The sequence below is a fragment of the Staurois parvus genome, unplaced genomic scaffold (assembly GCF_062004578.1).
Source record: "Staurois parvus isolate SC_StPar_1 unplaced genomic scaffold, SC_StPar_1.0 ptg002248l, whole genome shotgun sequence".
In the NCBI taxonomy this organism is placed as follows: domain Eukaryota; kingdom Metazoa; phylum Chordata; class Amphibia; order Anura; family Ranidae; genus Staurois; species Staurois parvus.
This window is the reverse complement of record NW_028320044.1, coordinates 98,662-120,685: the sequence shown is the minus strand read 5'-3', so window position 1 is coordinate 120,685 and position 22,024 is coordinate 98,662. Positions and strand designations below refer to the sequence as shown.

Genomic DNA, 22,024 nt, shown 5'->3' with positions numbered 1-22,024 from the left:
ACTTACACTACCTAAGCAACGTGTCAGTTGAGTGGTGACATCCTCTTTTTCAAGTTGGTCACATTTACTAGAGATGCTTTTCAACCATTGTACTCCACAAATCTAATGTACTGAGTAGGAGCTCGATTTGATTTGACAGTTTTTTGCGCCTATTTGATAATAGTTAACCCAAATAATGTGTATCATGACATCTTATTGTCTTAGATCTGCTCACCCATTCAGTTTAAAATAGAAATGAAAGGCATAGCATTAAACAAAATTATAAATATCCTTTTTTTTATATGTGATCACATACCCTCTGTTATCAGCTGTATAAAGAGCTTAGAGAGATGGGGCAGGAGAAGTGGCAGCACATTGATCTTCCCAGAGAATGGCAGTATGGGGGGGGGGGTAGTGTGTCAGCAGAAGTCTGACCATTGGAGGACCATTGGAGGAGTGTTCAGTACAGTTAGAGAACTGACCATGCTGTGCTCTCATGCCTAGTGCAGTCAGTTCTTAATAGGAAAGCAGAGGGATTGACAGGAACATCAGGGACTTCACACAAAGGGAGCAGACGTGCCTGGCCATTAAGTGGGCGCTGGACTCACTACGCTATTTCTTCTCGGTAGGAAGCTTCGCCTGGTGTCAGACCATGCCCCATTGACCTGAATGAGACAGAATAAATACACAAATGCCAGAGTTACCAGATTATTTTTTGGCATTGCATTTGTAGTTGAACACAGACCAGGAAAGCAAAGCCAAAATGGGGACACTCTCTCTAGGGTACACTGTAGGGTGTCCCACATTGCCTCAGACACCTCCGCGCCAAGGCAGAGGGAGAGGATATGCACAGGACACCAGAAATCTGTCCTGGATGACAGATACATTTCCCGATACTTGGAATGTGGTCTCGTTAAGGGTGACAATTGCAGAGACATTGCAGTACTCTCTAGATGGTTACATTTGTATTAGAGTCCTACCAGGACTTTGATCCCAAAGGGGTTAAGTCCCAGGTGAGTTAGGCTTGAATGGCAGCAGAGGGAAATCAACAGGTGTGTCAGGGAAGAGAATGGGAGAGAGACTGTGTGGCAAGTGGGAGTTCTCAGACACGGGCTGCTGACCCTTCAATGTGGCTTTGCCTGGCACCCTTACTATGGAAGAGTCTAACCCTTGAATGGGACCAAAGATTACCGGTGAGCTTGTGGTTTAGCTTCTGATACCAGATGTTGGACTGTTTATAGACTTTGGCTGAAGCAAGCTGTCTTTTTGTTTACCTGTGATCCAAATAAATGAACTGTTTTGCATTCACCAAACTGTCTGGCAGTCATTCCAGAGCTACCCCAGATTACAATATATATATAGTGACATTATGAAAGGGAAGGTGATCGATGGAGGCTAAGGCCCTGATTTACTGAGAATCGAATCTACCAGCAGATGCTGAAGATGCAGGCAGACTCAACTCAATCAATTTAGACCTTTCTGTGTTCAGAAAAGTACCAAGCAAGCTGACTGAAAAGTGCCTATCTTATAGATATGGTTCTGTTTGTAAATACGAAATCAGCTTAGGCGCATTTCTAGGAGCAATGTTGAATATGGTCACTAGGGCTTTGTCCCATTTGCGTGCCAGCTAAGTAAATGCCACTGTGTTTTTTAAATAACTTTTTCTCTGTATTTGTTGAGATTGTTGAATCTATTATGTCTATCTATGTTCTTGCTTTTTTTTTCCTCCAAAAATGATGGGACAACGTATGCATTTCCTAATGAATGCTACAAAGTCATACATCCTATTTTCAAATGTCAAACATTTTCAAACTTATTTCTCAAATAATTTGAATGTCCAGTTCTAATTTCCCAATATAATTATATATTTTCATTCTCTTTAATCATGTAACTATTCTACATTCCAGCTCAGTCTGTCTGTTACAGTGGCCTAGTGGTTAGCACTCAGGGCTTGCAGCACTTGGGTCAGGGGTTCTAATCCCAGTCATGGCTGCACCTGTCTGGAGTTTGCATGCTTTCTCTGTGTGGGTATGTTTCTGCCAACACTCCAAAGACATGCTGTTAGGTTCATTGGGCCAAGTATATGTCTGAGTTTCTGGCCTTAGATTGTAAGCTCCTTGACATTACAAACTATTTTGAAGGCCTGAAATATGGAGGTCAATTTCCAGGATTCTGTCAGTGCCAGGAATATTGATCAATCAATTAAGATTCTGGCTACTGAAAATAAAGTGGAGAGGGAGTGAATCTTACCTGCGTCCTGTTCTTCTGACAAGTTTGAAGCTTTCAATTTTCCTTCTGTTTGTATTTCATTACAACTTTGTTTCTTTCCTCTTAAATCTCTCTCCTTATACAACTTGACCCCCTACCCCCCCCCCCCCCCCCCCCGTCATCACCTGTTCCATCTGCAAATCTATGTATCACCGCCCCACTCTTTTTATTTAACTATTTATTTCCTGATCTTGTTAATGTGTCTCATTTCCTATCACCTCCAGCTCAGATCTGGTATTATTATATGATTCCTGATTGTATCTCACCACTAGTCTGATTGAATTCACAATTCCTGCTCAGTCCCGTTCCTTTACCTATAATAACCTTTAAGGCCAGTTCACACCAAATGCATTTCAGTTGCTTTTTCTGCATGCAAAACACACAAAAAGAAGGTTATATGGTTGTCTATGTCATAGTTCACATCAGTGCTTGAGGTTCCAGTGCGTTGCAGGTGCTGCCAAAAAAGTCAAACAGGCTGCATTGTTAATGCATAGAACTGTACTGGAACGCGGTAAAACGCCCTGGAACGCACTAAAACGCACATGTCCCTAATTAAATTGAAGAAAAATAGAGGGGAATAAATTAACTGGAATGCATAAAAAAATGCACTGGAACTCGTTGAAAATGCATCCAAAATGTACTGGAACACGCTAAATGCATAAAAAAAAGTACATGCAAAAATGCATCTGGAACACATCTAGACTGTTTCTATAGTGTGAACTGACCTTAGGACTTGTTCACACAATTTGTGGTGCAGAAACATATGCAAGAGCACACATTTTCCTGCACAGCAAAGAAATGCAATTCCCTTTGCAGATTTGCGCGGGTACCATGATGCAAACTTAATTGCACCTCCACACGTCTAGTAAACACAGATGCATTCAACACATGGCACCACACTACTGTGCGGTTAGGTGCAACTCACTTTTAAAATAATATGCCTGCAGTATTTTTGCATGTTCCCACACGTTAGGCAGCCCATTGAAATTAATGGGCTGGGGAACAAAAAAAGTAAAAAATGCTCCATTCACACAGGTCGTCTGGCATGCACAGCATGAATGAGGGGTTTGTTCATGTGGCTGGAGCCACCTGTTACACTATGGGGACACAGCAGCTGTATGAACACAGGTTATCATCTGACAGGTGTGCAGGCATGGGGAAGTGGCCCTGAATGCTCACTGTCTGTGTTCAGGGCTGTACACCTGCACCCATATGCCTGTCAAATTAGGACCTGCAGCATTTCCATAATGTGACATAGGTTGCCTGCAAACGGCGACAGCCACAAAAACAAACCACTGATTCACGCTCTGCAGGCCACAGCACCCATGTGAATGAGCCCCAAGACCTCAATTACACACACAGCTTTATTTATGAACTCAGTACAGTTTTATCATTTAGATTTCACAGGAATATGGTTGGCATTGTGTCCATTAATAACGTTTTTACTGTATTTTTACCATAAATATAATTTGGATATTTTCTCTGGTGGTGGTAGGGGGCTGTCAGGTATGCTGTACAGTGGATATCTAATAGTGGCCCTGGGTGTATGCTTGTGTCTGTGCCAGCTGTATGAATATCAATAATCAGTAAACTCAAAAAATCTCTTAACAAAGTGAAATAAATAAAATACAATTAAATAAATCCCCTAGATGCACAAAAAGTCACACCTTCTCCCCAGAAAGTCTAAAGTCAAAAACCTCCTCAGCGTTTGTGAATCTTCAAAATATCATACATAAACTTGATCCATCTCCAAAAAACAATTCTTATGTGTCCACGTGTACCTCAAAAAAAGAACAAATAGCTACATATAGTGCATTATCCTCAAAAATGTATATATAGCAAAATCAATTAGCAATGTGCACTTATGATCAAAAATAAGAAATCACCCAGTGAATGAAATATTCTCACCCTAAAAAATACTTTATATAGCTTTACATCCCATTCCCCATAAAGATCCACTCACGCCGATCCTACGGATGCATCATCATCCTTATAAAGGGTACTTCTGAAAAAAACGCATCATAGTATATCTTTTAAACATGAGGTAAGTGCTCCACTCTTCAACACCACTTAGGGAAATGAAAAAAATCACTCTCCACCACCTTCCAAACCATGCACCTTACCCGACTACAGATGTCCAATAGCATAAATAGATGTGAGATGGCTTCTCTTAATCCATACTGATCCAATCTCCAATCTCAATAAGCATCATATCATAGTTCAAAATAGATAGAGAGACCATATAGTGTAGTAAATTATATAAATGGTTTATTTTATTAAAAATGTGCTTACAAGAAGAAAACTCTCAAATCGCATTTATCCTCAATGACAAACCAGGGGCGGACTGACCATTTGGAAACTCGGGCACTTCCCGAGGGCCCAGGGTCAGTAGGGGGACCCATGAGATGCCCCTGGTACCTTTTTCATAGGCTTTTTTGAGTTTGGGCAAGGACGCAGGTGCCCCATGATCCCCTAATCCCCGGGGGCCCCATGAGTTGTCAGTCCGCCCCTGAGTGTAATATCCATCCAATACAGCACAGGCTCGCTCTCCCCCCCCCCCCTTTCCTGACCTGCCGGGCTGCATGCTCGGATAAGGGTCTGGTATGGAGTTAGGGGGGACCCCACGCCATTTTTTTTATTTTTTTTTTATTTAATTGCCGACCTTTCCAAAAAACAAACCAGGTGAAAACGCACAGGTGTGAACATATCCCATAGGAAATCATGTTAAATGACTGCACTGTGTTTCTGCAAAGTGCTACAGAAAACACTCAGGTGTGAGTTTAGGGTTAGCCAGGTACTGTTTCTTTTTAAAAGCCTTACTAGGGGATAAGTACATACCTAATGGGGGCTCTTTTTCCTACAATGTTCTCACCAATTTTCACAATTTCAGAATAAACAGAATCAAAATACAAAGTACCTTGTATGATTCTTTTTATATTCTCATGATGTTCAGTGACACATACAGTGGGAAAATAATGATTTGATCCCCTGCAGATTTTGTAAGTTTGCCCACTTACAAAGAAATGAGGGGTCTATAATTTTTATCATAGATCTATTTTAAACGACAGAGACAGCATGTCAACCGAAAATAAAAAAAGAAACACATGATACGAATGTTATCAACTGAGTTGCAGTTCAGTGAGTAAAATAATTATTTGATCCCCAAGCAAACCATGACTTAGTACTTGGTGGAGAAACTGTTGTTGATAAGTACAGAGGTCAGACGTTTTTTGTAGTTGGTTACCAGGTCGGCACACATCTCAGGAGGGATTTTGGTCCACTCTTCTTTATAGATCTTCTCTAAATCTTTAAGTTTTCTTGGCTGTTAAATAGTCCCACTCCAAAAAATATTGGTGAGTAGAATGAAACTGAAAGTCCTTAATCCAAAACCCTTGACCAGTGTTCACACCTGTTTGTGCTAGAATCACATACCGCACTCACCAGATATTGGTGAAGAAAACACCTTATGTAAGGGATCAGGAATCCTAGATCCCCTCAACTCAGCCTCCAAACACCAGGTCAAGATGGAAATCCCCCAATGCAGGTAAAGACGTATGCCTCAGAATCCCAAACTGTAGTTTTAATCAGCCTCCAACCTCCAGGACCACCAGAGATCACTCGCCATAGGAAGATGATTGGTACAGAGGAAAAAATGTATATAGTGTAATACTGCAAGACTCAAACAGGATGAATGCAAATACCAAACCACTCCCATCTTAAAAGAATGTAATCAGCATTTATTATTTATCTGGAGCCAAACCGCCACATCACCAGGGTAAAGATCTCACAGTCAGAGATACATGACAGCATGTTAGAATCCGCCCTCTAGCAAGATGGCCCCTGAGAGCGCCACACGCTGGCGTGCACTCCACTTACTGGAAGTGATGTGGTACGTTGGACTGTGAAGCCGGAAATGAGCCAACGCGTTTTGCCCCACCTCCAGGGCGTTTTCAAAGACAATGATATTCCGGTCCTCACCCTTAATATAGTAAGTTTGAGATCCTCCCCTTTATACTGGGTTGGTCAGATACCATTAACAAAACGATTCAGCTGTCAGCTATTTCTTATGCGGGATCCTTTTAAAATACTTATCACATACGTCGAATGAAATTCCAAGATGACATTACTAATTTACCAGCAATGCAAAAAATATCATTATTATTAAGCCTCACTCGATAACAACAATGCTCATTACAAATAACCACAATTTAAAACTACAATTTTAATGAAAAACAAGAAATAAAATTATATATCTTCCTAAATATATATTACCCCCAAAAACATTATATAAAAAAATTAAATAATAATATAAAAAGAAAATTTTTTTTAAAGAAAAATAAAAAAATAAATAAAAATAAAAACCAAAATAAAAAATAAAAATATAAATATAAAACTAATACTCAAAACACCATAAATATTTGCAGAACCAGATAAGACTCTACCAATTGGAAAGGAAACAATGTATATCAATGTCCACATTTAACCCTCTAGGTGCCAAAGTACCTAACTGATAGATACATTTTGTTTCATTCTGTGACACAGACTTAACCAAATTGCGACCACGCCATGGGGCTCTAATTTTGCCTATGCCACAGAACACCAACGAAGATGGATCTCTATTATGAAATAACCTATAATGGTGAGATAGGCTATGATATTTAAAACCCTTTTTTATATTTCTGAGATGTTCTCCCAATCTCGTAGATAGCTTTCTTGTGGCTAATATGATCAGGCTAACCTTTATGATCAGGGAAAATTATGTACCCTTACTCATTTTAAAGAGGTTTACAGAAATGCGTACATCCCCAATCACAGCTACCATTATAGGAGTTGGTTGAATGCCATTCCTAAAAGCCAACTAATTTGAATTAAACGTAATTGTGATGATAATAGGGATTTTGAAATACAGTCAGAAATGGTGTTACAAAGATTTGAAGAAAAAGGTTATAAGAGAGAGAATCTAATTGATGCATTAAAACAAGTGAATAAGATGAATAGAGATGATTTATTGTGTAAAAAAAGTAGGAAAAATGATAACTGTGATCTAGTCTTCATCACTGGGTTTTCTAAACAATATAAATTAATTGAAAAAATTATCAGTAATCACTGGCCTATATTAATGAGAGATGATTCACTAAAGAATTTATTGCCTAAGAAACCAAAATTCATTTATAGGAAACAACCAACCCTTGAAAAAGTTTACTTTTTTAGATAGAGTGTGGGAGGTGCTTAGCATGTAGGATATGATAAAAGCATGTAGGCAATAAAAATAAGAAATACACGCATTTTCAGTCCCGTGCTAATGGGATGTCCCATATGATTGGAGAATTTATTTCATGTGAAAGTACACACGTAACGTATCTATTAGAATGTCCATGTCATCTCCAGTATATAGGGAGAACCACAAGTAAGCTAGCTATGAGATTGGGAGAACATATCAGAAATATAAAAAAGGGTTTTAAATATCATAACCTATCTCACCATTATAGGTTATTTCATAATAGAGATCCATCTTCGTTGGTGTTCTGTGGCATAGACAAAATTAGAGCCCCATGGCGTGGTTGCAATTTGGTTAAGTCTGTGTCACAGAATGAAACAAAATGGATCTATCAGTTAGGTACTTTGGCTCCTAGAGGGTTAAATGTGGACATTTATATAAATTTTTTCCTTTCCAGATGGTAGAGTCTTATCTGGTTTTGCAAATATTTATGGTGTTTTGAGTATTATTTTTATATTTATATTTTTATTTTTTATTTTTATTTTAAAATTTTCTTTTTATGTTTTTATTAAAAAAAAATGTATTTAGTTTTTGTGGGGGTAATATATATTTAGAAAGATATATACCGTATTTGCCGGCGTATAAGATGACTTTTTGACCCTTGAAAATCTTCTCAAAAGTCGGGGGTCATCTTATACGCCGGTACACATGTTTAGGGGGGCTGCGGCATTAAGTACAGGGGTGGGCAGGGGCTGATGTCTCTTACCTGGATCCAGTCCCACGACGATCCGGTCCAGGAAGCGCGGCGTCTCCTTCAGTTCGGCCACTGGATGTTCGTGCGGCTGCTCGGCTCCGCCTCCTCACCGGTGATTGGCCGCCAGAACTGTAGCTCAGGAAAGGCACACAGGCGGCCAATCACCGGCAAGGGGGCGGAGCCGAGCGGCCCCGCAAAAATTGAGTGCCGGAGCAGCAGGTAAGTGTTCTGTGTAGAGGTGCTGCTGCAACCACATATGCTGGCTGCAGCAGCACCATACGAGAACAGGGTCAGCAAGTCTCAGTGGGAGGAATAGTGCCCCATCATTGGTGTCACTGATACCAATGATGGGGCACTATTCCTCCCACTGACACCAACGATGGGGCACTATTCCTCCCCCCCACTGACACCAATGATGGGGCACTATTCCCCCCCCCACTGACACCAATGATGGGGCACTATTCCTCCCCCCCACTGACACCAATGATGGGGCACTATTCCCCCCCCCCCACTGACACCAACGATGGGGCACTATTCCACCCCCCACTGACACCAATGATGGGGCACTATTCCACCCCTCACTGACACCAATGATGGGACACCATTCCTCCCACTGACATCAATGATGGGGCACTATTCCTCCCACTGACACCAATGATGGGGCACTATTCCTGCCACTGATACCAATGATGGGGCACCATTCCTGCCACTGATACCAATGATGGGGCACCATTCCTGCCACTGATACCAATGATGGGGCACTATTCCTGCCACTGATACCAATGATGGGGCACTATTCCTCCCACTGACACCAATGATGGGGCACTGTTCCTCCCACTGACACCAATGATGGAGCACTATTCCTCCACTGATACCAATGATAGGGCACTATTCCTGCCACTAATACCAATGATGGGGCACTATTCCTCCCACTGACATCAATGATGGGGCACTATTCCTCCCACTGACATCAATGATGGGGCACTATTCCTCCCACTGACATCAATGATGGGGCACTATTCCTCCCACTGATACCAATGATGGGGCACTATTCCTCCCACTGACATCAATGATGGGGCACTATTCCTCCCACTGACATCAATGATGGGGCACTATTCCTCCCACTGGTGTGCATTGGAAGAGGGGTAGTCTTATACGGCGAGTATAGCCCAAACACTACATTTTAGCAGGAAAAGTAGGGGGGTCGTCTTATACGCCGGCAAATACGGTATATAATTTTATTTCTTGTTTTTCATTAAAATTTTAGTTTTAAATTGTGGTTATTTGTAATGAGCATTGTTGTTATCGAGTGAGGCTTAATAATAATGATATTTTTGCATTACTAGTAAATTAGTAGATGTCATCTTGGAATTTCAATCGACGTATGTGATATGTATTGTAAAAGGATCCCGCATAAGAAATACCTGGCAGCTGAATCTTTTTTTAATGGTATCTGACCAATCCGATATAAAGGGGGAGGATCTCAAACTTACTTTATTAAGAGTGAGGACCGGAATATCGTTGTCTGTGAAAACGCCCTGGAGGAGGTGTTGGCTCATTTCCGGCTTTGCCGTCCAACGTACCACGTCACTTCCGGTGAGTGGAGCGCATGCCAGCATGCAGTGCTCACAGGGGCCATCTTGCTAGAGGGCGGATTCTAACATGCTGTCATGTATCGCTGACTGTGAGATCTTTACCCTGGTGATGTGGCGGTTTGGCTCCAGATAAATAATAAATACTGATTACATTCTTTAAAGATGGGAGTGGTTTGGTATTTGCATTCATCCTGTTTGAGTCTTGCAGTATGTCAGGGCAGGGCTGTGGAACTGGTAGGCCTAGTGGCAGGGTAACGCACTGACTGACGACAACCACCACCAACAGACCGAAGTCCCTCAGGGCGCAGAGTCTAAGTCCCAGGCTGCCCTTCACCAGGGCCCCTGATGGTGGGGATGGACTTGACGCAGCCAGGAACCAGGTCGCGGCCCCCAAGACACCCCGGCTGCGGTAATGGCCACCACCAATGCCGTGTAGCTGGTAGGAATGACAATAGCGTAGTCAGGCAGGCCGGGTCGACAACAATGGGACAAAACAGTACAGAACAGTAGACAAGAATCACAGGTCACGGGCCGGGTGCAGCAACGGAAGGTCAGATCAAAGGAAAACACAGAGAAGGGTCTAGTCACAAGCCGAGTCAGATACCAGAAGAGTCACGAGAGTATACACAGAGCTGTAGCAACACAAAGACACAAGACACAAGTGCAAATAGCATGTGCGGATCACAGGCTTATATGTACTCAGCCACACCCCTCTGGGGGATGGACCTCAGAGACCTGAAGGCATAAAAGACTCCCACCATGCTCTGCAGAAATCCAAGATGGACGCCAGTACATGAAGCTGCACAATCTCTGGGAAAAGGTAGGACCTTGACACAGTATTACACTATATACATTTTTTCCTCTGTACCAATCATCTTCCTATGGTGAGTGATCTTTGGTTGTCCTGGAGGTTGGAGGCTAATTAAAACTACAGTTTGGGATTCTGAGGCATACATCTTTACCTGCATTGGGGGATTTCCATCTTGACCTGGTGTTTGGAGACTGAGTTGAGGGGATCTAGGATTCCTGAGCCCATATATAAGGCATTTTCTTCACCAATATCTGGTGAGTGCGGTATGTGATTCTAGCACAAACGGGTGTGAACACTGGTCAAGGGTTTTGGATTAAGGACTTTCAGTTTCATTCTACTCACCAATATTTTTTGTAGTGGGACCATTTAACAGCCAAGAAAACTTAAGGCTTTAGAGAAGATCTGTAAAGAAGAGTGGACCAAAATCCCTCCTGAGATGTGTGCCGACCTGGTAACCAACTACAAGAAACGTCTCACCTCTGTGCTTATCAACAACAGTTTCTCCACCAAGTACTAAGTCATGGTTTGCTCGGGGATCAAATACTTATTTTACTCACTGAACTGCAACTCAATTGATAACATTCGTATCATGTGTTTTTTCTGGATTTTCGGTTGATATGCTGTCTCTGTCATTTAAAATAGATCTATGCTAAAAATTATAGACCCCTCATTTCTTTGTAAGTGGGCAAACTTATCAAATCTGCAGGGGGTCAAATCATTATTTTCCCCCTGTATTGGCTGGTCAATGTTCTTTATCTCTTTGATTCTTTTCTATCAATTCCTGTCAACTCTTATTAAAAAATATCTTCCATATAACCTCTTTATATAAAACAATGTCGTTGTTGATTTGCAGCCTCTTAAAACCTCTGCAGAAAAACTATGGCAGCAATATAAAGAAAGAGGTTATAAAGACGATACTTATTATGAATAGAACTTTAAATATTTCTATGAGTAAGGATAGAGAGGTTATGGATGATAGAGAAAAATCAAAGAGATGAAAGGAACCATGGCCATAAGAACACTTGGGAGGAAACATTCCGTACAATGATACTTATTGCAGCAGGTTGTCATGAATGTGGAATTAACCTCCTCAATACTGGACAACTGTCACACTTTAACGCTGGGTTCACCTTTGCCCTCAGGCTGCAGGATGGTTGTGGGTGCAAGAATCGCACCTGTTCCCACACCCGCAACCATATGCAGCCGCATCACGCTGCTCTTCCGAAACACGTGGGGCTCTTTCTGAATGGCACCCCTATGCATTTCAGCACACAGCAGGATCGCGGTTTGACTGGTGTGGCGGTGATCAGGGATACTGACCGGTGACGGAAGGAAACAAAATCTATTAATAACAATAATAATGTTTTTCTTTTTCTTTTTTTTTATTTTACAGTTTTTTTTTACAAACCGTTACCAGAGAGGTGCAGTGTTACCATAGTGACACTGTACTATTCTGAGGAGGTGATCAGGATTTTTTTTTTGTGCACTGATTGCTTATAACAGTGTTGATCACTGTTATTGATTTAGTAGTGGACCTAATTGTCCATTGCTTATCTGTTCCTGTCCTAAATTATGATGCTGGCCAGCTTTTGGAATGTGCGCACATGAAGAAACTCACACTGACACGTTTGGTCTGTGAAAACTTCTCTCTAATTTATTGAAATGAAACCGTGAGTTTATATATGAAAAATGATGCGAACATCACGTGATAACAGCATAAGCATTATATTAGTCTTTGATTGGTCACTTTACACGAAAACAATCTCCGTCATGGTATAGGTGTGATCTTCTTCAGTCTTATCTTAAAAAGAGAAAAACATTCTTTTGTCTTCCAAATCACACAATGGGAGGGGGTCTGTTCCTGTGAGCAAATATTTCTTAAGCAAGGATTTCTTAAAGTACCACAAAGCCCAGCAGGCAGAAAATATTCACACAACATATATATATTCATGCTAAACATTTATAAATATGTGGAAAGAAAGTGTATTAAAGTATAAAAGTAAATATGTAAAAAGATGTGTATAAAAAAGTGTATATATATATTCAATAGGAAACGAAATAGACATTTTACCAAATCCATCACATTATAAGCAATTATTTTTTGAATGGCATTCATTCATTCATAGGGTGTACTATTGTGACAGCTATGATTGGTCACAGCTATCACATTGTACAGTTGCGATGTGATTGGCCCTGTATGTACCATGTGATCACTGTGACCAATCACAAAGATCATCACAATAGTACACAATGAATGGCTATGAATGAAAGCAGGTCATTGTGTAAAACTGTCATGTGTTTGCTGCGATTGTACTGGCTGGCCCAGTACAATGATGTCATCCACTGTGTCTGGTGGACAAATCAAGCTGCAGCAGAGCCGCTAGAGCACAAAGGAAGCACGCTTCTGGGAAGACGTTTTATGATGTCCACCCAGGATGGGAAAGCTCCTGCTCAGCCGTCATTCTGCTATAGGCTGGACAGGAAGCAGTTAAACCCAAAACCAAAAATTAAAAATATTGCAGCATATCAATCCTTAGATGTGGTGGTGGATGCATTCATTTTTTTCTTTCTTTTTTCTTCTTCTTATTTTTTTTGTTTAAGGCTTTTCCCGTTTCACCTGGTGATCTGACCAGTAACACACATCCTGTAATAGAGTGACTACTCTCTGGATGAAGGAGCACAGGTGGTACAGCAGAGACCAGCATTGTCAGTCTGGGAGGGAGGGGAGAGAGTGTTGGATGTACTAGCAGATTTACACACTTACACATTGAAGCCAAACTCCAGGTCACACTTATAATTAGTTACAGCAAACTGTTTATTTCTTTTGAGTTTAAATATTTTAGATAAACAAATAAAAGCTGATCATTATAAGCACCCCTGTCAGTGGTAAATGGTTTGTCTCATCTCTATAACTGATACATCTGGAAAAGAACTTGTTTTGAAAACCAACAGATTTAATGGGCAGATCACCAGATGAAAATAGAAGAAAGAAAGTCTAAAAAAGAAAACTAATGCAGCTATCACATCCAAGAATTGGTAAGCTGCAATATAATGAATGTTTTCTTTTGGGTTTAATACCACTGACTCGTTTGGACTAGTGGGCTCATTCCTGGCCTTTAAAATGACAGCCAAGAGTTGCTCTGTAAATACAGATTTTGTCACATTAAAAAAGAAAAGTCTTAGTTTAATTTGTAAATAACTGACATGCTTTTGTATCAAAATCATATTTTAGTATAATTTTAAACAGAATTAATTACATAATTAAATTTCCTATGTGATATAAGTATGTGTGTGTGTATGTATGCAACAGGCCACTGGTGTGAATGTCTCTGACCAAACAATCAGAAACAGACTTCATGAGGGTGGCCTGAGGGCCCGATGTCCTCTAGTGGGCCCTGTTCTCACTGCCTGGCACCATAGAGCTGGATTGGCATTTGCCATTGAACACCAGAATTGGCAGGTCCACCACTGGCACTCTGTGCTTTTCACAGATGTGAGCAGGTTCACCCTGAGCACATGTGACAGATGTGAAAGGGTCTGGAGAAGCCGTGGAGAACGTTCTGCTGCCTGTAACATGGTTCAGCATGACCGTTTTGGTGGTGGGTCAGTGATGGTCTGGGGAGGCATATCCATGGAGGAACCCACAGACCTCTACAGGCTAGACCATGGCACCCTGACTGCCATTAGGTATGGGGATGAAATCCTTGGACCCATTGTCAGACCCTACACTGGTGCAGTGGGTCCTGGGTTCCTCCTGGTGCAGTGGGTGCTGGGTTCCTCCTGGTGCAGTGGGTCCTGGGTTCCTGCTGGTGCTGGACAATGCCTGGCCTCATGTGGCAAGAGTATACAGGCAGTTCATGGAGGATGAAGGAATTGATATCATTGAATGGCCCCCACGCTCACCTGACAGAACACCTCTGGGATGTCATCTTTCGGTCCTTCCAACGCCACCAGGTTGCACCTCAGACTGTCCAGGAACTCAGTGATGCCCTGGTCCAGATCTGGGAGGATATCCCCCAGGACACCACCCATGGTCTCATTAGGAGCATGCCCCAATGTTGTCAGGCATGCATACAAGCATATGGGGGCCAAACAAACCACTGAGGACCATTCTGAGATGCTGCAATAACATTTCAGCCAAATGGACTCGCCTGCTGCATCATTTTTTCACTTTGATGTTTGGGGTGTCCTTTGAATTCAGTCCTCTGTAGGTCGATCATTTTCATTTCCATCAAACAATGGGGCGTCTTTACGTTCCGAACACATTAACCTGTCCATGTCAGTATAGAGATCCAGCAGGAGACTTCTCCCCATTGAGATCTGATGAGTTTTCATAGTGTTCCTTTAATGTTTTTGAGGTGTGTATGTAATATATAGCACTGTGACTTGTGTGAAACGCATTGAACTGAACTTTCAATTGAGAGCTATTTTAATAAAGGATTAGGACACTTTTACATCTCAGTGTGCATTGTTCATGTATCTGGTATAACTGTTTTGGTTAAGATGATCGGACCCAACACCTAAGATAACTATGGAGAGTGGAGTCTAATCTTGACTATAGAGACGTGTACAGTGTTTCATCAGCATACATAATGGAGGCACGTTACTCTTTTACAGTGGTGACTGTGCAGTGAAATGGACAATGTGCTTTAATAGTGCATTTTTAATATTGCCATGTGTTAAGATTTTCTGTTTCCTTTTCAGGTCAACCTTCTGATCTTTTTAAGGATCCTGAAGGTGATATCTTCAAAACTGAAACACCCTCAGAGAGGATGTGTTGACTGCAAGCAAAGGTGAGACCTATCAGCTTATTCCCTTAGGCTCTGTCTTCACCAATGCAACTTTAAAGTGGTGCGACTTTAACCTCTGACTGTTCTTTGTGACTTGCTGCCACTTTAGATGACTTTATACAGTCATACAGCTCAATGTAAGTTGCACAATGCAAGAGCCTTTTTTTTTTAAACTCGCTGCAGCTTGAGTTGCAGCTATTAGAACGGGGCCATAGACATACATTGAATGTGACTTGTTATGGGACTTCGAAATGGCAAGTTGCATTACAAGTTGCATTGGTGTGAACCAGGGCTTAGGAACCATAGCAGTTTCATGATTTCTGCAAGACAATGATTTGCCCATAGTTTCCAGTAATGTACAAACCTTACTTGTTGAAGTATGGACATAACAAAATATTATGTCTTTGCATGTGCTCTCCAAAAGAGGACAAAGCACAGAATGAAGTAGAAGCAAGGAGATCCTTGCACTGCAGGTTTTCAGGTACAGCTTCCTCTCCAGCAAGGAGAAGCATGAACCATCCAACTCCAAATCTGAGGTTAGCAGTCAGTCAACAGTGCCTTAGATCTAACACTGCAGATATATAGCTATGAGGCTCAGGAAGTGACTTGGTATATTTCAGGAGGAAAGAGGCGGCAGCAGATCTTTCTGAGCCAGGGCTACATTTGTATAATGGCAATGTAGAGGGAAAATTGAGCGTGTGTGTGTATAGCACTATATTGGGCCGCCTGCCTTTCCACACACATGACCTTTAATGACCCACCAGTCTTAGTCTGTAGGGTTCAATATTGAGTTGGCCCATCCTTTGCAGCTATACCAGCTTCAGCTCTTCTGGGAAGCCCGTCCACAAGGTTTAGGAGGGTGTCTATGGGAAGGTTGGACCATTCTTCCAGAAGCACATTTGTCAGGTCAGGCACTGATGTCGGGGGAGGAGGCCTGGCTCACAGTCTCCACTCTAATTCATCCCAAAGGTCAGGACTCTGTGCAGGCCAGTCAAGTTCCTCCACCTACAACTCACTCATCCATGTCTTTATGGACCTTGCTTTGTGCACTGGTGCGCAGTCATGTTGGAACAGGAAGAGGCCATCCCCAAACTCTTCCCACAAAGTTGGGAGCATGAAATTGTCCAAAATGTCTTGGTATGCTGACACTTTAAGAGTTCCCTGCACTGTAACTAGGGGGCCAAACCCAACCCCTGAAGAACAACCCCACACCGGATCCACCCCCCCCCCTTCACCAAACTTTCCACTTGGCATAATGCATTCAGGCAAGTACCATTCTCATGGCAACCTCCAAATCCATCGGATTGCCAGAGAAATTCCATGAAGTTCTCTACGCACTGTTGTTGTGCTAATCTGAAGGCCACATGAATCTTGGAGGTCTTTAGCTATTAACTCTGCAGACAGTTGGGGACTTCTGCGCACTGTGAACTTCAGCATGCGCTGACCCCGCTCTGTCATTTTATGTGGCCTACCACTTGGTGCTGCTGTTCCCTGTTGCTTCTACTTTGTTACAATCCCACTAACAGTTGAGCGTGGAATATTTAGTAGCCAGGAAATGTCACGGATGGACTTATTGCACAGGTGGCCACCTATCACGGGGCCACGCTTGGTGTCACTGAGCTACTGAGAGCGACCCATTCTTTCACAAATGTTTGTAGAAGCAGTCTGCATGCCTAGGGGCTTGATTTTATACACCTGTGTCCATGGAGGGGATTGGAGCACCTGAATTATGTGATTTGAAGGGCAGGCCCAATACTTTGGGCAATATAGTGTCTCTTAAGAGTTTGGGGTAAGGCTAGAGACATAGGCACAAACATACAACCTGGATTAAAGTGCTAGTACTTGTTACATGTTTGTTCCAAGTCAGTGATTTAGTAAGTACTAAGCTGGGGACAGCCAGAAATCTGGCATTTTTAGGGGTCAGCAATGGGCAGTCTTTGTACTCTTGAAAGTACCCTTTTAAAAGCATAATTGTACATGCAAGAGTAATGTTCATGTGACAACTTCCTCAATTGAAGTAGATGACAAGCACATGCATACGTCATGTGTACACTAAACTCAGCTCTGCACACACAGGAGGCGTACTATGCCATCACCATGACAACTCTAAGATTATACAAAAAAAGTTGGGTGACCATCGGGTGGTAGGAGGTCACACCCAGGAAATGTCATAGTGCCACGTCCCAATTAAGGATAAATGTGTCAAAAACAATAACTAATGGACTTTTTTAAGCACATAAAGATAAAATCAATTGTTACTTTATTAGCACTTCACATCTAAAACATATCAAACGTGTATTTAACCCCTTCACGCCCTTTAAGAGTTTCAGGAGGCGGGGTTTAGGGTCATGTCACGGAAAAGGTCCCGATACAAAGTCTGTGTCCGTGAGTTTCCTTGAGTACTGGACATGTGTGCTGGGATCACACAGGGTGCACGCTCTCGGCACATATGTCCTTTTTTAATAGAACACAAATGTGCGGCCCCTCGGCGTCTAGGCCCAGACACCGGGAGGCCGCACATTTGTGTTCGGCCACTGTGAAGATGTTAAAATTGCATTGCACAACTGAAACACAGATTGTTTCCCCCTTACAACCAAATTACAGGCTGTTCCAATGGAAGTTAGGTAGGGATGGTAGATACAATTTACTTCCTTCAGAGGGTGGGGAATGTCCAAGCTGTGTGGAAAACACGACTGGAGCAGGGGTGGACCAACAACTCATGGGGTCCCCGGGCAATAGGGGATCATGGGACCCCTGTGTCCTTGCCCAAACTCAAAAAAGCCTATGAAAAAGGTACCAGGGGCATCTCATGGGGCCCCCTACTGACCCCGGGCCCTTGGGCAGAGCCCGAGTTTCCAAATGGTCAGTCCGCCCCTGGACTAAAGTAACTTCCTCAGGGGCTAGCAAGGCATCTAAAAGATGAACAGACTTAAACAGTAATCATTGTAAAATTGAACAAAAGAGTAAAAATACAACTTTTTTTTTAAATAACAAAAATGTCTATACTTACCTGCTGTTGAGTGCCCCCAGAGCAAGCAGTTTGCTATGGGGGCACCTGCTGCTTTGTGTGTCCATTCACACACAGAGCCCTGGCTCAGCCCCGCCCCTTCTCTCTTCTAACTGGCTGTGATTGACAGAAGTGGGAGCCAATGGCTCCTGCTTCTGTCTCAGCCAATGAGTTCTGGCATAGTCAAGACTTCAGAGCACATCGCTGAATCAAGGGGGGGGAGCTGGAGGGGATGCTGCACACAGGTTTTTTACCTTCAGGCATAGAATGTATGAAGGTAAAACACCTTGAGCCTTTAGAACTTCTTTAATTGAACAAGCTGAGGTTAGAAGCTGATTGTTTTCTATGCAGAAGTCAGCCGGATTTTGAACTCTCCAGCGTTAGTAAATAAACCCCGTAGGGTCTAATTCATAGAGGCATTTAAAACAGAACAGAGAGCAGCACGCCAGTAGGGGGCAGGCTGTTCTACCCAGGCTATGGCTGTGAGGGCTCATACACACCATGGCTGTTCAGCTAAGTAGATCAATGCAGGCTCCAGGCAAGGGCACATAGGAAACAATTGTTTTCTGTGATCCCTTTTCACACCATATTTCTATATTGAGGTGGTAAAGTTTCAGCACCAAAAGCGGTAACCCCGAGCTACACTCGGGAATACCCTGCAGCGCTGCTTCGGGATCCCTTCTGCACTTACCTTGTGCTTTGCTCCCGCGATGTCCCCCCTGCAGTGTCCCCGGCCATCTCCTCCGGCCGATACCGGCATCCGTCTTCCGGGTTCCGTTCCCTGTGACGTCGGGACGTACGGAGGACGGAACTGGCGGGAAATTTAAAAATGTCAAAAAGTGACATTCACTAAAATCACATAGTATAACATTCCTGTATAAAACCATTTCACATACATTTTGTCCCGAGTGCTTTGTCCGGCGCCCTGCCTGCATTTTTACTGTTCTTTCTGCCTGGAAACTGAGAAACGTCCATGGCGTCCAAAAAGCGTCCCTTTAGGTCAAAAGCAGTTTTAGACCAGCTAGAGAACAGCGATAGTAAATCAGAACCACTTGCAGAATTGAGTGATAATGATTCGTGGGGGAAATTCCTCATCAGACACTGAAAACGATTCTGCGACTTTGCTCAGCGATGTGCGAACTTGGCGCTATATTTCAAATTTCAGTGTTTTTGGTTTGATTATATTATTGAATTAAATTTATTATTATTATATTATTATTTTTTATGATTATTTATTAAATTATAATTTATGATTTCGTGTTTCAAGTTTTATCATACCCGGGATGTTTACTAGACTCTTGTTCAGACAGATTTCAGTGAGTTATTCCTAAGAATTACCGGCCTACAATAAAATAACTAAATATTTCCATGAAAAAAAATGTACCGCTTTGAGCACAGAAATACTGACATAATCAGACCGCTAGGGAGGCTACAAAAGTGATGCATTACACCGCTCATACATAGCACCAAATTGTGTCCAGACTGGTGTGAATGAGCCCTACAACTTTGATGCACCTGAAATGTGTTTAACTGATTTAAGGCAAAGTTCCATTAGGCATTAGAGACAATTGAGTCCTCTCCGTGATACAGTTTTTATTTGCACTAGCATACAATTTTCAGGACAAACTTTTGGGGTATGTTCCCTTGGTAGGTCCAAGTAGGCTTTAACCCCAGGTTCACACCTAAGCCTGCCATTATCTTCTGGTGCCTTCACCCCACCCCTGCCATAATCTTCTGGTGCCTTCACCCCACCCCTGCCATAATCTTCTGGTGCCTTCACCCCACCCCTGCCAAAATTGTGTGGAGCCTTCACCCAACCCCTGCTATAATTGTCTGGAGCCTTCACCCAACCCCTGCTATAATTGTCTGGAACCTTCACCCAACCCCTGCTATTGTCTTCTGGTGCCTTCACCCCACCCCTGCCATAACCTTCTGCTGCCTTCACCTCATCCCTGTCATAATGTCCTGGTGCCTTCACCCCATCCCTGCCATAATGTCCTGGTGCCTTCACCCCACCCCTGCCATAATGTTCTGTTGCCTTCACCCCACCCCAGCCATAATGTTCTGGTGCCTACACCCCACCCCAGCCATAATGTTCTGATGCCTACACCCCACCCCTGCCATAATCTTCTGGTGCCTACACCCACCCCTGCCATAATCTTCTGGTGCCTTCACCCAACCCCTGCCATGGTATTCTGGTGCTTTCACCCCACCCCTGCCATAGCCTTCTGATGCCTTCACCCCACTTCTACCATAGTTTTCTGGTGCCTTCACCCCACCCCTACCATAGTCATCTGGTGCCTTCACCCCACCCCTGCCATAGTATTCTGGTGTCTTCATCCCACCCCTGCCATAGTCTTCTGGTGCCTTCACCCCACCCCTGCCATAATGTTCTGGTGACTTCACCCCACCCCTGCTATAGCCTTCTGATGTCTTCATCCCACCCCTGCTATAATGTTCTGGTGCCATCACCCCACCCCTGCCATAATGTTCTAGTGCCTTCACCCCACCCCTGCCATAATGTTCTGGTGCCTTCACCCCACCCCTGCTATAGCCTTCTGGTGCCTTCACCCCACCCCTGCTATAGCCTTCTGGTGCCTTCACCCCACCCCTGCTATAATGTTCTGGTGCCTTCACCCCACCCCTGCCATAATGTTCTAGTGCCTTCACCCCACCCCTGCCATAATCTTCTTGTTCGGTGGGGTTTAATAGAACCAAGGACCTGTCACAGGATTTAATCAAGAGTTCCTGACTATGCTTTCCATTTCCAACCAGCTCCTCCATTCATAGAAGCTGTACCTCAGTTTCTATGAATGAAACATGATCTATGAATGGAGGACTGGCAGATGATTGAAAGGTCTACCTCCTCCAATCATAGGTCTTATGTCATGCCTAGAAGCTGTCATACGGCCAGCTTCTATGAATGGTGGCGCTAGACAGAAAGGGTGGCCATAGTTGGCACTTTTGATAAGTGCCTGTGACAGCTCCTCTATTAAAAAATATGTAAACCCAACATTTCCTATTCTTGGTATGTGCCTGCTGTACCATGTACATATTAGTATCTGCTGCACAAAGTGCCAAAAGGTCATATGAGGCCCTAAGGCCACAGGTTGGGCACCAGGGCTCTAAACCAAAGCTTCAGGTACGCCACCTTGGACATCAGTATTTTTTTCATTCTTATTAAAAGCAGAACTCAAGTCAATACAAAAATAGTAGCCCATTAAAACAGAAGAATAACATACTGTACATTAAATAATATGTAAACCCAACATTTCATATTCCTGATATGTGCCTGTTGTACCATGTTCTTGTATGAAAAAGTATCCTGTTCTTTGTATTGCTTCCTCTGTGTGAAATCCCTGGTGTTCCTGCCAGTCCCTCTGCTTTTCTATTAAAAACTGACCACTCTAGGCATGAGAGCACAACATGGTCAGTTTTCTGGCTGTGATGAGAGCCAATGATTATACTTGTTCTGGTATGTCCCCCACCCCTCGCATAACCTTTCACTGGGAAGATCGGTGTACTGCTGTTTTTTCTCCCCCAGATTTCTGAGCTCCTCATACAGCTGAGAACAGAGGGTATGTGATCACTAAGGCCCCTGT

The 22,024-nt window shown here is 42.9% G+C and overlaps 1 protein-coding gene across 1 annotated transcript in view; it reads left to right on the top strand.

Annotated features, from left to right (window-relative positions):
• The window catches only part of LOC149431463 (glucagon receptor-like), a 164,696-nt gene that overhangs the window by 123,136 nt on the left and 19,536 nt on the right, over positions 1-22,024 (top strand). The window contains exon 10 of the mRNA XM_089665583.1: positions 15,330-15,418. Within this exon, the coding sequence (XP_089521709.1) occupies positions 15,330-15,418 (89 nt within the window). The remainder of the gene's footprint in view (positions 1-15,329; positions 15,419-22,024) is intronic.